Raw genomic sequence first — 15,554 nt, 5'->3', positions numbered from 1 at the left:
GGGGGTTGAAAGAATCGTTGATTGGCTATTTTAAGCAAGGAAGTTTGCCGGCGTGGTAGGCATTATCACGACACGCACGTTGGTGTCTCCGTGCGCTCTCGTTTAGCCTTCCCGCTTCTGCGCAGCTTGACCCGGCCAAAGCTACCCAGCCTGCCCCCTGTGTCTATTTGCCCCTTGTGAGCAGCATGTCTGATTACGGCGGTCTGCCGACTAACGGAGTCGGCGCTGGGATGAAAAACGACGCTTTTGCTGATGCAGTACAACGAGCCAGACAGGTAATATAGTGCTCTGCTACAAGAGAAGAAGACAGTCGGTGAGCTAACGTTAGTTAGCTGGTGGGAAACCGCAGCTAGCTTAATTACCCGTGACGTTAGCTGCTGGTAACTAGCACGCTAGCTAGCTAGCTAGCTAGTAGCTCAGCCATTCATTTGTCTTAACCTCTCGCCAGGTTGTGTAACGTTAGTCAGACGAAATGTTCGCGGGGTGGACTGAGCAGCGGCAGCAACGTAGGTTTACTCTTTCATGTATAACGTTAGCTAACAAAATGAAACTACTCGTCGCCACCGGGATCATTTGTGTTAAGTTTAACGGACTAACGTTAACGTTAGCTACTTAAGCTAAGTTAGCTCGGTTAGTTATTATTGTTAACGGTAAGCTGGTCATGAAGTTTCAGTCTCGTCCATGTGTAAAACGCCATTTTAGAAGAATTGAACAATTAACAACGCTGTCATGGCACCATGATTGTTATGAAATAAGGTCAACTGACTGGCTCGTTTTGTTGTATTGATAACGAGCATTAAGTGGACAAAAGGATGCTAGCTTAATAGGTTATTTGGTGACTGAAATTTCGGAAACATTACTCAACGGCTCTTTCCTTCACGGTCAGGGTGTGAAGCTAACGTTACTTTACGGGTTTCTTTAGTTATCAATGTCGGAGCTACACATAGTAATTACTCGCATTATTGATTAATCGTGAATTTATCGAGTTATTTACTCGATTAGTCGAGGGATCGCCAAACACAATTATTTGCAATTAGCAGGCACATAAAGTAGAACATTTTGAATTTAGCAAGCAAAATGCTCGATTATCAAAATTACAATCTTGTATTAGTATTTTTAAATGATCAGTTAATTGTTTAAGCTTTTATCAAGGTGCTGCGAAGGCTCATGTTAGCCCCTCTGTTTTAACTTTGGTACAAATATATTAAAGAGGTAACGTTACTCCAGCAATTTTAGTTTTGCTCGTTCATGAAGTTCGGGCACTTGTGGGACACATTTAAAAACGAAAGGCCGAACGAGACTTTTAGTCCATAGTATAAGTCAAGCCCCAAAAAGGCTGGATCCTACACTTCCCACAATGCATCTCAATACCATGTTAAACCCTTCCTGCCTGTTAAATGTGTATGTCTTTCAAATGCCATACCTCCAACAAAGGCTGTCTGTCCTGATTTTGTAGTCTCCAGGCCCAGATCACAGCATTAGTGTAGTGCTTCCTCAAATGAGATGATCTTTCTTTATATTCACCATTTCAGGGTGTATTGTAGACACTTAATCCAGTGTATGTCTTTCTAGATTGCAGCTAAAATCGGTGGAGACGGTGTTTCCTCAGTGAGCAACAACGGAGGAGCTGAGAACTATCCATTCTCGGCACAGAAAAGATCCCTGGAAGAAGCAGGTGAAAAATCAACACAAACGGGCGGTTTGTCTGCATTTGTTAGTCTACATTGTAGATTCACTTTTTCTTCTGTTTTCAGATGAACCCGATGCCAAGAAGGTAGCATCACAGAGTGAAATTGATTCTGCATTGTGTACGTTAAATCACTAATCGATCCTATTACAAACACTTGCTCGGTTCAGTTTCCAATTGCTTACCACATTGTCTTTCTCTGACAGCTATTGGAGCTCAGCTGGCGGCCCTGTCCCAACAAAGGTAAACAGATATTTGTTGTACATCAACACTTAAGGTGCTTGTGGTTATGACTTGGATATATCCTTCATATATCATTGTTTTTTCTTAACTTGTCTGCAGTGTCAGACCCTCAACAATGACGGAAGAGTTCAGAGTGCCTGATGGCATGGTCGGTCTCAGTAAGTACACGCACATCATTTTTCTTAACCATGGACATGATGGCTGTGTCACACGTGTTCAAACTAAAATCTTTGCTGTTGTTTCTAAAGTCATAGGCCGAGGAGGTGAACAGATCAACAAAATACAGCAGGATTCTGGCTGCAAGGTCCAGATTGCGCACGGTGAGATATGTGCAGACACCAGATTTACTAAATCTGCAAATTTTTTTTTTTTTTTTTTCAGCTTCTTAGCTTGATAAAAATGTTCATATTCATTCACAGACAGCGCTGGTCTTCCAGACAGAACTGTTTCTCTGACTGGGTCACCAGATGCCATAGGGTAAGTTGGTTTTCCCATTTAAGATGATGCATTTCTCAATTGTCAATCTACTCAGCTCACCAAGACACAGTTTGGTGTTCGGGGAGTTTTTGATCACTGATGTCTTTTAGTAGCAGCTCTGCTCAAAGCTAGAGAAATAACCATCTTAAACTTGACCAGATATTGATGGTTGGCCTAATCAGACTACACAGTGTGTTAATAAAGTTTATTATCTTAAGAAATAAATTATATTAGGTCTTATAACTGTTTTCTGTCTGCTTGTACAATGGCCACAGTTGGCACTATTGGGACTTTTCTTGGTCTAAAGAGTTTTGCCTCTAAGGCAGAACTTCCTTACAGGCGGTGTACAATTTGTCCCTTACAAAGATTGTCAAAATGAAACCCCAACTGGCCCTCACTTTAATCTTAATCATCTCTGCCCTATAAATAACTGATTAGTTTAAGTCAATGGTTACCGGCCTGAGTGGCTCACATCAGAGCACAAAAGTGTCTTAAACATGCTGGACAGAAAATAAGTGGAGGCTGGCAGACCATTACCATTTCCGGCCGCAACACGTATGAACTTGCTTTAGTGCTTCAGTTCTTTGACTGTCTCAGGCTCTTTTTCTGCTTCCCTCCACATTGAAAACTCAGCAGCACATCCATGCTCATACACCACTAACACTTGTCTAGGACAGTGAGTGTGGGGTATGAGCAGCAAGACACTTGATTTTTTTTTTTATAGTCCTTTACATAGAACGAGCCACGATACAATGAGTATATTTGATATATCGCCCACCCCTACTTCAGTTGTTTCATCACCCTTCTGTCATCTGATTTGTGCCTCCAGGAGAGCCAAGGCCCTTATAGATGACATAGTGTCACGGGGTCATGAGGCACCTAATGGGCAATCAGGTTCCATGCAGGAGATGATCATCCCCGCAGGCAAGGCCGGCCTTATCATCGGTAAAGGAGGAGAAACCATCAAACAGCTACAGGTGAGAATCACAGGGTACCTTAATATAACTCTATGATCACTTGAATGTGAGTGCTTCTATTGTACAAATTATAATATGGGGGGAAGAAATCTGTGCTGGTAAAGTGCACCGAAACAAGTAAATGGTGTAACATGCTCATTTTGTTATATATTGTATATTTGCCTCGTGTGATTAATGTAACATTCATCTCCTGCAAAATCTTAGGAGCGGGCTGGAGTGAAAATGATTCTTATTCAAGATGGATCCCAGCCACCCAACATCGATAAACCCCTACGCATCATTGGAGACCCCTACAAAGTGCAGGTACTCTTTAAGCACAGTGGAGATGGTTTTGGCTTAGCGGGAGGTGTTTTATGCCCCTACTTCCCTTCCTAATCTTTGTTTCTTCTGTTGCTTTTTTAGCAAGCAAAGGACATGGTGAACGAGATTCTCCGAGACAGGGATCATGCAGGCTTTGGAGACAGGAGTGAATACGGAGGACGGATGGGAGGAGGCGGCGGAGGAGGAGGAGGAGGCGGCGGCGGGATGGGAGGAGGCGGCGGTGGCGGGATGGGAGGAGGCGGCGGTGGGATGGGAGGAGGAGGAATGGGAGGAGGCGGTGGTGGTGGTGGCGGCGGCGGCAATGGTGGTGGTAATAATGATGACGGCGGCGGCGGCATTGATGTAAGTAATTGTTTATTTCAGCAGTTAGTCGTTATTTAGTTTTTTGTATTTAAAGGCTATTTATTTTCCCCAACCTGATCACAGCAGAGATCAAATTGCATAAAAGTTTACCATAATTTTGATTGATGGGTGAGACTCAACTGCTCTGAGCAGTTATCAGAATTGTATTTGTAATTTTACAGATAGCTGTGCCCCGCCACTCTGTTGGAGTTGTAATTGGCCGAAGTGGGGAGATGATCAAGAAGATCCAGAGCGATGCTGGAGTGAAGATCCAGTTTAAACCAGGTGAGGAGGATTCACCGGCACCCCATTTCAATGTCAAACTGCTAACTGGTGTTTATGCATGGGTGGAGAAAAATGTTATCTAATAAAACAAAACACCTGATTTGTCGTCCCTTACAGATGATGGTACAGGTCCTGAAAAAATAGCCCATATTATGGGTCCACCAGACCAGTGTCAGCATGCTGCATCAATCATCACTGACCTGCTACAGAGCATCCGGGCACGAGAGGAGGGCGGGCAGGGGGTAGGTGTTTAAATTGTTTAAGTGTTGATCTTGATTTTCTGTGATGATGAAACTGTGCTTTGCTGTGGAGCAGTCAAACCTAATGTACGGCCTGTTTCTTCGACAGGGCCCCCAAGGTCCTGGTGGAGGGATGTCACCTGGTGGGCGTGGACGAGGTAGAGGCCAGGGATGGGGCGGTCCTCCGGGAGGAGAGATGACCTTCTCCATTCCTGCCCACAAATGTGGGCTCGTCATTGGCAGAGGAGGAGAGAATGTCAAGTCCATCAACCAACAGACCGGTGCATTTGTGGAGATATCTCGTCAGCCGCCACCAAACGGTGACCCCAACTTCAAAATGTTCATCATCCGAGGGTCCCCGCAACAAATTGACCACGCAAAGCAGCTCATAGAAGAGAAGATTGAGGTACGTCCAAGTGGCTCAAGGAGCAGAGAAGGAATACATTGTTCTGCTGTCAAAAGAGAGCATCCTCTTATATGAGTAGTAAGTAGTTTGAATGTTTTTCTCCTCTTTCCAGGCTCCATTGTGTCCAGTGGGCGGTGGTCCTGGTCCAGGAGGTCCAGGGGGCCCAGGTGGTCCAATTGGTCCTTATAATCCAAATCCTTATAATCCAGGGCCTCCTGGTGGTGCTTCCCAGTAAGTAAAATCCACAAACACTTGAATTTTATTTTAATTTGGGGGAGAATGATGGATAAGCAGTTTGTGTTTAAACGGTCTTGTTCTTCTCTGCAGTGGAGGCTCGCCTGGTGGCCCCCAGTACTGTCCACAGGGCTGGGGAGGTAACTACCAGCAGTGGCAAGCCCCAGGTCCACATGACCCCAGTGAGTCCCTTACTTTGTGCACTCACTTCAATTCTTCCCCAAATATCGTTTCTGTACTTGCCTCAAATGTTGACCTTTTTAATACGTTTTTAGAGGCAATTTGTTAATTGTTTGAGGTATATAAATGTAATTTCATTACTTGATGTATATATATATATATATCGTTCCCACCCCCTCGTTAGGTAAGGCAGCGGCAGCAGCAGACCCGAACGCAGCATGGGCAGCATACTATGCTCAATATTATGGTCAACAGCCAGGAGGCGCCATGGCGGGCCAGAATCCTGGAGCCCCTGCAGCAGCAGCACCGGGGGACCAGGGCCAAGCACCACAGGCCTCTGGGGGCCAGCCAGACTACACTAAAGCTTGGGAGGAGTACTACAAGAAGATGGGCATGGGTAAGTGGGATCCGAGACTTTTTTTTATTATTCTGTTAGTGTGAGCTTTAAACTACAGGGTTCTGTAGGGAGTATCGCTTCTATTAATTCAATTAATCAATCACCCTGATGCCCGTAGTTAACTGTGAAATGAAACTAGCACATGACTCTGTGCATCCAGTATAAGTGTTTTTCTTCTTCTTTCAGCCCAGCCAGCTGGAGGGGCCGGAGCTGCTCCAGGTGCAGCAGCAGCAGCCGCCACTGCAGCGGCAGCAGCAGCGGCAGCAGGCGGAGCTGCAGCTGGAGGCCAGCAGGACTACAGTGCTGCCTGGGCTGAGTACTACAGACAGCAGGCTGCCTACTATGGACAGCCTGGACAGCCTGGACAGGCAGCTCCTCCACAGCAGGGACAACAGGTAGCACATCAATGACTAGTGCTTTAAATTAACCTTGTAGCTGCCAAGCTCTAGTAAGCAAATGTTCCCATTTCTTTACAAACGGATTACATTTTGACTGTGGTGTCTCATTTCAGGCCCAGTAAACGACTGGCGTGGCCCTTTGGAAGGTTGTGATGGCTCTCTGGACTTGTTTGTTTTTTCTATCAAGAGGTTTCATTTTTGGCTCCAACAAGACAAGACCATGGTTTACTCATCCACCAAGACATTTTCTATTCAAACCTTCTTTGTTTTTTAAAGTCAAAATTGAAGAAAAAGGGAACACGATAGCCCATGCATTGAACAAAGCACTAAACAACTACTTGGGTTAATATTCGGTTTGCCCCTTCACCTCACCCACACCGTGTAATACTTTTGCTCATTTAAAAAAAATAAAAGTGAAATAAGCATCTTTGTTTGCAAGCTAGCACAACAGCATATCAACATTGACTCACATTTAAGTGTTTTTCCCCTTCGATTTCCTGAGGGTAAAAAAATTGTTTAGCAGTATTTTGAATATACTCCGAAGTTATGTTTGTAAGAAAAAAAGCAACATTTTTCGTCTGTTTCTTTCTCCTTTTTTCTTTCTTGTTCTTGGTACTTTTTTAACCTCATTTTTTTTTTAAGCATTCCCAGTGTATCAGTTGCAGGAGTATTTTTTTTTTTCTCTCCTGCTATTATGATTTCTGATTTTAATTTTATTCATTGTAATTATTTTCCTTAAGAGGGCTGTGTCTGTATACAGTGTATGCTACTGAACAGAAAAATGTATGAAATGTATGAGAGTTGGCTGTAAAAAGGCACAAACTGTCCTGCAGAATGTAGGTTGGTGTGTGTGTGTGTGCATGTATGAGTTTGTGTGCTTGACTGCCCTCAATTTAATTTCTCTATTGTTTTTTGTTTTGTTCCAATAGCTTCCGTTACTGTATGCTTTTTTTTTTTTTTTTTTTTCTTTTTAGATGTTATTTTTTACTGCTTGTTTTTAAATACTTAAAATAAAACATTGAAATTACCTTTTTTTTTGTTTGCTTGTGTGTGTTCATGACTAACATGGTGTTTGGAAGTTAGATGTTCCCCATTTTATACGTATTGCTCGAGTCGTATTAGATCAAACTCGATATCTGGCTGGTTTAGTGTACTCTCGTGCTGGATGTCACATTGATACAACACACACACACCTGGACCATTTCGTGGTTGCTTCGTGCAGGACGCCACTGTTGTCGTTCCCTTCCTTCTGATGGACGTATCCACCGGCGAGTGAGGGCGGTCTCGTGCATCCCGTGGACCAATCGCGACGGTCCTGACTGCATCGAGGGACAACCGTACAGTGGGAGATGGCGCCCAGCTCGAAATCGGAAAAGGACGATGGCAAGCAGAAAGCTCAAAGAAAACACAAAGACCATGTCGTGAAGCTTCTCATGCGTGGGAAGGTAGGCGAGAATCCACACAACGTGTGACGTTAAACACAAATGCAGTGGTTCGTAAATAATGCAACACCGCTCCGGTGAAAGCCGTGGTTTCTGGGGCTAGCTGCTAACTAGCTCGGAAGCTAGCATGTAACGCTAATTGCAGGCAGCTGGCTAATTGGCCACTGCTACAAAGTATGAAAACCTCGAGTCTCTCCTGCCTTCTGGCTCCGTCTCTCGTTATTTGCCTCTCCTGGTGTGGTTTACCAACATGCTCGTAGACCTTTCGATGTAAATCAACGTTAGCGTGCTAGCTAAGTTAAAGCTCCACCAGAGTTAGCTTCAGCAGTACTGCACAGCTCATAAATACACCGTTCATCACGTAACGTTAACCATGTTACGTTACAGACAACTGCTTACTGTATGTGGGCTCGAGCCTCTTGGAATACTTCAGCTTAGGTGTTTTACTGTGCAGGGCCTCGAAAGAAACAATGTCCCTTGTTTGTTTTTTGTATCAACAACCATTCAGTAATACTGCAACTTCCATATTTTCTACACACGTCTATATGCTTCATGTTCCATTGTGTAAGTGATACTTGTTGGGTCTACTTCTTAACGCACTCTCTTTGCCTGTCCTGCAGCTGTCGGGACAGTTTTCTCAGCGTCTGTTCAGGAAGCTGCCGCCTCGAGTTTGTGTCCCATTAAAGAACATTGTCAGCGAGGAGTTCCTGAGAGCAGGGTCAGTGTGTGTGTGTGTGTGTGAGAGATGCACTGTCTGAATATGATCCTGCTATCCCAAGTTTAAAATCAGTATACCTCATTGTGAGGAGCTCATTAGGATCATTTAACAGGAGTATAGCTGAATTTTATAATGACATTGATTAAGAAACTGTCACATCATGGTCGATACCTGCGCAGCATAACACTAATCTGGCGTATGGATCCCTACCACCCTTTGGATTGACTGTGTAATATGTTTTCAAGCTGAGGCGCGTATGACAGTGGTGTGTCACTTTCTTTGCTTCCAGACATGTCTTTCTTGGCTTCACCAAATGCGGCCGCTACATTCTGTCCTACACCAGCGACTGTGGAGAAGATGATGATTTCTCTTTCTATACCTACCATCTGTATTGGTGGGAGTTCAACCTGCACAGTAGACTCAAACAGGTAAAGGAAAGGACTTGTACTCATTAAAGCCACAATGTATTCTACCCAAAAGATTCACATACAGACAGAGAAGTGCTATAAAGATGTAATACCATGTTATAACTGGATAACTTAGATATGTCAACTGAATGCATCGTTATCTTGTTCTTTGTCTGATGTCTGCTTCTTCTCTTCAGGTCCATCACGTACGTCTGTTTGCAGGCGAGGAAATCTACAGCGACCTGTACCTGACTGTGTGTGAGTGGCCAAATGACCACTCCAAAATTGTCATCTTTGGCTTCAAGTAAGGAATAATTAACACACAAATCAACAGCCTTGCAGTGTGTAGGTAATGATGAGTAATTTATATGTGCACGTGTCGTTCTACCTGCCAGCACACGCAGTTCAAGCTCCGTTCTGATGAACTTAATGATGAGTGATGAAAACAACAGAGACATCTACATCACTGTCGCCTCCATGCCTCCTCCTAAACCTTGCTCATACTGCTGCCCTGTTCCGTCAGCCACCACCATCCGCACAGGTAACCACAGCCAGACACGTAGATGGATACTTTACTGTTCTCACTGCCTCCGTCTCTCTCGTGTCTGACTTACTCATTTTCTCTCCCCAGGAAGTGGGGAGTGTCTGGAGCATGGCTACGTACTCAACAGCAGGTACCAGGTGGTGTACCCGTTCCCCACTTTCCAGCCAGCGTTCCAGCTGAAGAAGGACCAGGTCATCCTGTTGAACACTAGCTACTCTCTGGTGGCCTGCGGCATCTCACTCTGCCCAGGTAACACACAAACACATTTAGCAGTTTCAGCGCATTTCCTGTGCCTAAAAAGCAGACCATGCATTTAAAATCTTCATATGTTAGATGTTGTTTGCAGATAGGATGCACTGCACACTTACAGCTCCTGTGAGGAACGTAATACTGATGACCTACATAAGTAAATTACACCTTTTCTTACGGGACTCTGATGCTTGGAAAGCACCACTTTTGTTCACATGGACCGCCAAAATGAACACAGATGAAAGTTCCTTGTAGTAGCTTTAAGGGTCAGATTGGGTCATTTTAAGGAGTTACTAAATGATGGGAGGACAGAACAACTTCACCCCAGAAAATTCTGACATGCTAATCTCTGTTGTGTACAAAATGCAAACTTGGCTCCACAGTGTCACCCTGATGAAGATAAAAATGACCAATTGTTGTGCCTGAAACTCATTTTCTTTCTTATTTATCCCCGCCTGTAAGATACTTCATTGTCTGATATTGTGTAGCCAGATTTCAGTATCTGTTTGTTTGTCTCTTGCAGGTAAGCAGGGTCAGTCATCGCAGATCCTTTACACAAAGAGAGCAACTCTGTCGAGTCAAGCCTCCACACCTTCTTCCTCCCCATCCTTGGCTTCTTCTTCCTCATTACCTCAGGGACCCCCCGAAAGCCGACCGCCACCTAGCAAACCTGCTCCAATTCCCTCATCTCCAAGCCAATCACAAGCAGCAGTGCGAGCCCGGGAGTTTGCAGCTGACCTCTTCAGGCGGGCCCAGGGAGGAGGAGGAGGAGGAGGAGGAGGGAAAGAAAAGGAAGGCCAGGCAGAAAGGAGACCAGTTGATGGTGGTGAAAAAGAGGCAGAGCAGACACCAGGAGACAAAGGGATAAATGTAGAGAGAAGGAGAGAGGAGGAGGACGATGATGATGATGATGATGATGAGGAGGAGGAGGAGGAGGAGGAGGAGGAGGAGGATTGTAGAGAGAGGAGGGATGAGGAGAGACGGACTAGTTTACCACAAGAGGCAACGTCAGGTGGGAGCCACAGTTTGCCACAGTGCTCTGAACAAGTGATGTCTCCTGCCTCCTGTTCCTCATGCCCTTCATCCCCTCCGACCCCATCCTCATCCCAGGAGGTCGGCCCCAGCGAGCCCGGATATGTCAACTATTCACGTCTGCACTATCGCCTTCAACAGCCGGGGGCACCAGAGCAGAATGCCGGCGGTGAAGGAGGTGAGAGAAGGAGGGGAGGACACACAGAAGGAAGGTAGAAATAACCCTCCAGTCTTGCAACTGCTGAACGGCATTCTTCTTCTTCTCGGTTTCTGTGTCTCCAGGTTATGAGGACGACAAAGTTCAGCTGCCTTTCACAGTCACTGACCTTAAAGGCCGGAACCTACAGCTGGTCACTGGGCCACACAATGGACAGGTGCGTGTTAGCGTCGGTATATCTGTGGCTGTAAATTCAGAACCATTGGAATATTTATCAAGTTGCCCGACTGGTTCTGGAAATACTGAAATCAATAGTTAATAATCAACTTACGGCATTTATCTCAGAGCATTTACGGACAATCCTGCTCCACCATCTCAACTGTTAAAGAAGCATTCAGAGCAATAATATACCAGTAAACAACAACTATCTACTTAAAGATATAGTGGAGTAATGTCGACCTGTCTCTCTCTCTGCCTACGTTTGAACCTGTGTGTTACTCTTGCAGAGTGTGTGCGTGGAGCAGCTGACTCTAGACTTTGAGTATCTTATCAATGAGGTGATCAGGAGCGACGCTGCCTGGGCCCCTCAGTTCTGCTCCTTCAGCGACTATGATGTTGTGATATTAGAGGTCAGTACACACACACACTATACAGTATCTAAAAACAATATTTAAACAATGCACAGTTTTCCCTAAATACAGATGGGATTGCAAGTTCAAAGTCTTAGACCTGCAGTCTTTGGGTTCACTCTATTTTACAGAGCTATACACTAAATATTAACACTTGATTGAACCGATGCATTACTTCCAGGTGTCGGTAAAAACGGGAAAATATACATTTTAATGTGTGTTGCAGTACAAACACTAAAAGCAATTTCCCCAAAGGTTTTGTGATTCTTGCGTGTAAATTAAAATGATTATTGACACAACAGCATCCCTATTTACGACCTGGTTTCCCGTAGAGATAGAGATATTTTAAGCTCTCTTGTTTCCGAGCTAAATAAACTAGGAGTGAAGGACCTTCTGCATTTGACCTGGACCTGTGTATGATGTGTATCAGGTGTGTCCTGAAACCAACACCGTGATGATCAACATTGGTCTGCTGTTACTGGCCTTCTCCAACTCTGATGAGGAGCACTGCAGGTACTTGTCCTAAATAAACCCAAATCCTTCTCCAGCTGTGCATCCGACACCTTTTTCTCTCCCCGCTAACCTGCTTGTCATCGCTTTTGTTCCCAGGCCCAACACGTATCACTCCAACTTGCAGGTCAGCTGGGACCTTAACACAGGTGTGTGTTGCACCGTGGGTGTCGGGGACCTTACAGAGGTCAAAGGTCAGACCAGGTGAGGAGCTACTGCCACACACACACACACACCTTTCTGTCTGTTTCTTTCTTGTCAGGCTCTCTTTATTTCTACATGTTAAACATGTCCGTCTGTGTCTCCGGTCAGTGGGAGTGTGTGGAGCTCTTACAGGAAGTCCTGTGTGAACACAGTGATGAAGTGGTTGGTTCCCGAGAGCAGCTCCCGTTACATCAATCGCATGACCAACGAAGCCCTTCACAAAGGTCAGTTGTATACACATCTGAGCACAAACTCAGTGTCCTGATGTCTGAATACAAAATAAATCGCACACTTAAGGCCGCATTCACACAAAATTTGACGTTACGGAGAGAACTCCGGTCTTCCCGTTTATTTGAATACGGTGAGTTTAGGCTGCGGCAATGGGGGACGGCAGGGGTGCCTGTGGCAAAAAGTTGAACCACAATAAACTTCTGGGGGGAAAGCAAACCGACGTCATGCTGTGGTGGCCAATCACATGACCGGCGACCCAGAGCTGTACAACCCTGCCATGATGGAGCACAAAGACGTCGCTCGTGCAGCCGCTCGTACAGCCGCTCGTACACTCCCTCACCGCTGCACAATCCTGCGCAACGTCTGATTGATTTGTTGTGAATGCAGCCCAGCTTACAATTACTAGCACCGTATGCTGCACTTTTAGTACATAAAACCATCTTTTCATGTCATGCACCAGTTTGTTACCAATAATAAATCACATTTAGACTTCACAGCAGCAATGAATAATACGCTCCAAGAGGACTTGTTCACAGCAGACATTTGCCGGTGTTACTTATTGTTAACAGTGGCTCTGTTCTCATTAAGTGTCCTAGTAAGTCATTACAGTGACACAGTAGGAAAAGCACAGGTGTAAGTACTACATTTTAGGATGGCTGAATTTTCTTTGGCTGTTACCGTGCTTTCTTGTTGACTCTTTTAAGTGTTTATTTCACCTAAATGTAGTTGTTTTATTTAGTATTGGTGTTAGTTAAAGTTAGTTAGTTAAAGACCGGAGCAGGTAAATGAATCACTCAGTTAGATGTGCTCAGATGTTATGCTGCCTGTTTTTAAGACAAAGGTTCCAGCCACTGTTGGACGTTTTACAAACTGGTTTTTTGGTGTGTGTGTGTGTGTGTGTGTGTGTGTGTGTGTGTGCGTGTGCGTGTGCGTGTGCGCGTGCACGTGTACGTGTACGTGTACGTGTGTGAACGTGTGACTTTTAATTCACTCACTCATCTTCTCAACTGTAGGCTCGTCCCTGCAAGTGTTGGCCGACAGTGACCGATGCACCTGGATTGTATTATGAAGAAAGAAGAAGTGTCAAAGCAACAGACACCAAAGCACACACGGATACACGTGGACACGGCCTCGTCGTCAGCACGGAGCTCCACCTTAATCTGAGCAGAACTGCACACGGTCAGCAACTGAGCTTTGGTAACATGAAGCTCCAACACGTGTCAAAATGAAACCAAACGAGGAACGCTAGAGATGCTCTAAAGATTCTTTGGATGATGTGTTTAATTTTACTTTTTGTTTTTGTATGTGTGTACTGCATTATTGCAACCACCAAAACGAAGAGCTGGACTGAACGAAGATATTTTTTTTTATACATAAAGCCGTACTGTTATTGTAGTGCGAGTGTTTCTTTTGTGTGTGTCTGTAACTGAACATATGCAATATCTGCACCTGTGTGATGATCACCAAGAGGATTTCATCCAGAAAATGAGTGTGTGTGTGTGTGTGTGTGTGTGTGTGTGTGTGTGTGTGTGTGTGTGTGTGTGTGTGTGTGTGTGTGTGTGTGTGTGTGTGTGTGTGTGTGTGTGTGTGTGTGTGTGTGTGTGTGTGTGTGTGTGTGTGTGTGAGAGTGAGTGAGTGAGTGTATGAGTGTGTGCATGTTTAATGTGTACGTAACATTTGACAGATTCTGCTGCTTCTGAACAAGTTGTTTCTCGCCTGGCCTGGACCCGTTCAGTCTAGCTGTGTTGGTTCAAGACTACAGTATTTAAAACGAGAGAAACTGAATCCAGTACCGGTCACTTGACTCTTTACGATCTTTTTTTAAACCTACGTCATGGAAGTGGAGGGGTGTTGGGTGGGGGTGGGGGGGTTACATGCTCTATGTTTACTGGCATGGAAGTACGACTAGGTTCTATTGGGATATTTTGTGAAAATAAAACATTCAAAGTTTCTTTGTGAGTCTGTTGATGATTCTGAAAACAAGTCTACAATGTGAACGTTGCACTGTGGGGCTTGAATCCCTCTGTACTGGCTTGCAAGTCTAGTTTTTACTTAATTTCTCATGAATTACTGGATTCTTTGATCTCAAGTCACTCAAATATAAGGAAAACTAATCTGTTTTTTTTCTTGAACTGGTTACAACTGATAGTGATATTGCAAACTTTCTGTCGGAGTTTTCTAGAGTTTGAAAATAATAACCCTAATTACCTCATCAAGGTTAACTGCACCGGCAAATTTGGCACAAACTACCACCTGCACTTAAGGTTGAAATGATTAGAATTTGGTGACCATGGGTCACTGTGACCTCACACAACATGGTATTTGACCCTAACTCAAGAATTCACACCTTAATTATGACAATTTCACACATGTCTAATAGGATCAAATGATGAAGCGAAGACATTTTGGACAGATGGATCATGTTAACTGCAACATGAGAGGCGGAGGCATACAACCGCGAGGCTGTGATTCTATCAACAGAAGGCCTGTGTTAGAAGTGGACATTGAAGAAAAGATGCTTTTGAGTTGCATTACATCTGAATATAATAATTTTGGAGCTTGACCCATACTATCTACTATATATAATATCTCATTCTATATTGCTTCTGTTTTTACCATTATTATTATTTTGTAAATCTATTTCTCGTGAGTTTCCCAACTTTATGGAAGTGCAATTCTAAGTATCTGGAGTACGTTGAAGGCCCCAAAATATTGTAGGTGATATGGTTGAGCGGTCCCATGAAGAAAAGAAAAATGGCACAAAGTTTTGAGAGCAATCACATCCTTTTAGTTAACAGTGAGAATAAAGCTACAAACGTCGATCACACATTTAAGTACAAAGGTCTTCTGAATCACATCAAGAGGATTTAGAAAAGGTTCAGCAGCACAAGCACAAATCAGTCACAATCGTTATAAGAGTGACATGGCAGGTAGCAGTTTATTTTATTTTGAAGTCTGCCCTCACCATATTAATAAATATACCCTTGTTTTACTCTTTGGTGGGATCTTGGTGTAGCACAACATCTGCTCATGCCATGTGAGAAGCTGCAGGTTGAGCATGTGCTCTTTGGAAAGGGTCCATCTAGAAAGTCACCATGTTCACATGCTTGATCCACGATCACAATAAAAATATAGTTCAGTTATCTGGATGGTGCACAGAGCACAACGTGTTTCTTAAGGCAATAATGGTTAAACAACATACAAATAGTTTGGATATCTGACAATGTTCACAAAAGGTACATAAT

At 44.2% G+C, this 15,554-nt stretch overlaps 2 protein-coding genes across 2 annotated transcripts; both read left to right on the top strand.

The window, feature by feature from the left end:
* Positions 1 to 69: 69 nt before the first annotated feature.
* LOC306696608 (far upstream element-binding protein 2-like) lies at positions 70 to 7,214 on the top strand. Its single transcript, XM_079160265.1, has 18 exons — positions 70 to 275; positions 1,573 to 1,675; positions 1,755 to 1,808; positions 1,894 to 1,930; positions 2,030 to 2,088; positions 2,179 to 2,250; positions 2,350 to 2,407; positions 3,237 to 3,384; positions 3,589 to 3,687; positions 3,787 to 4,047; positions 4,230 to 4,332; positions 4,450 to 4,574; positions 4,681 to 4,977; positions 5,090 to 5,208; positions 5,305 to 5,393; positions 5,576 to 5,788; positions 5,975 to 6,183; positions 6,300 to 7,214. Exons 1-18 carry the CDS (start codon positions 186 to 188, stop codon positions 6,306 to 6,308), a joined length of 2,145 nt encoding a protein of 714 aa, XP_079016391.1. The 5' UTR covers positions 70 to 185; the 3' UTR covers positions 6,309 to 7,214.
* Positions 7,215 to 7,438: 224 nt separating this feature from the next.
* dcaf15 (DDB1 and CUL4 associated factor 15) lies at positions 7,439 to 14,134 on the top strand (the record flags this gene model as incomplete). The annotated part of the gene is given in 15 exon segments (XM_079159387.1): positions 7,439 to 7,459; positions 7,463 to 7,506; positions 7,508 to 7,631; positions 8,249 to 8,346; positions 8,636 to 8,774; positions 8,951 to 9,057; positions 9,149 to 9,294; positions 9,385 to 9,546; positions 10,070 to 10,756; positions 10,861 to 10,952; positions 11,242 to 11,364; positions 11,795 to 11,877; positions 11,974 to 12,078; positions 12,187 to 12,302; positions 13,323 to 14,134. Coding segments are annotated over 15 exon segments (2,103 nt in total). The 3' UTR covers positions 13,379 to 14,134.
* Positions 14,135 to 15,554: the final 1,420 nt, after the last annotated feature.

The sequence above is a fragment of the Pholis gunnellus genome, assembly GCF_910591455.1.
Source record: "Pholis gunnellus genome assembly, chromosome: 5".
NCBI lineage: Eukaryota > Metazoa > Chordata > Actinopteri > Perciformes > Pholidae > Pholis > Pholis gunnellus.
Note: the sequence above shows the minus strand (reverse complement) of the source record. Positions and strands in the feature narration are given on the sequence as shown.

What these genes read in the sequence shown, in the direction of transcription:
- LOC306696608 (XM_079160265.1), top strand. Translation starts at nt 186, where the DNA reads ATGTCTGATTACGGCGGTCTGCCGACTAACGGAGTCGGCGCTGGGATG. An exon ending in GAGAGGAGGGCGGGCAGGGG is followed by an intron (nt 4,575 to 4,680) that starts GTAGGTGTTTAA and finishes TTTCTTCGACAG; the next exon opens with GGCCCCCAAGGTCCTGGTGG. An exon ending in CTACAAGAAGATGGGCATGG is followed by an intron (nt 5,789 to 5,974) that starts GTAAGTGGGATC and finishes TTCTTCTTTCAG; the next exon opens with CCCAGCCAGCTGGAGGGGCC.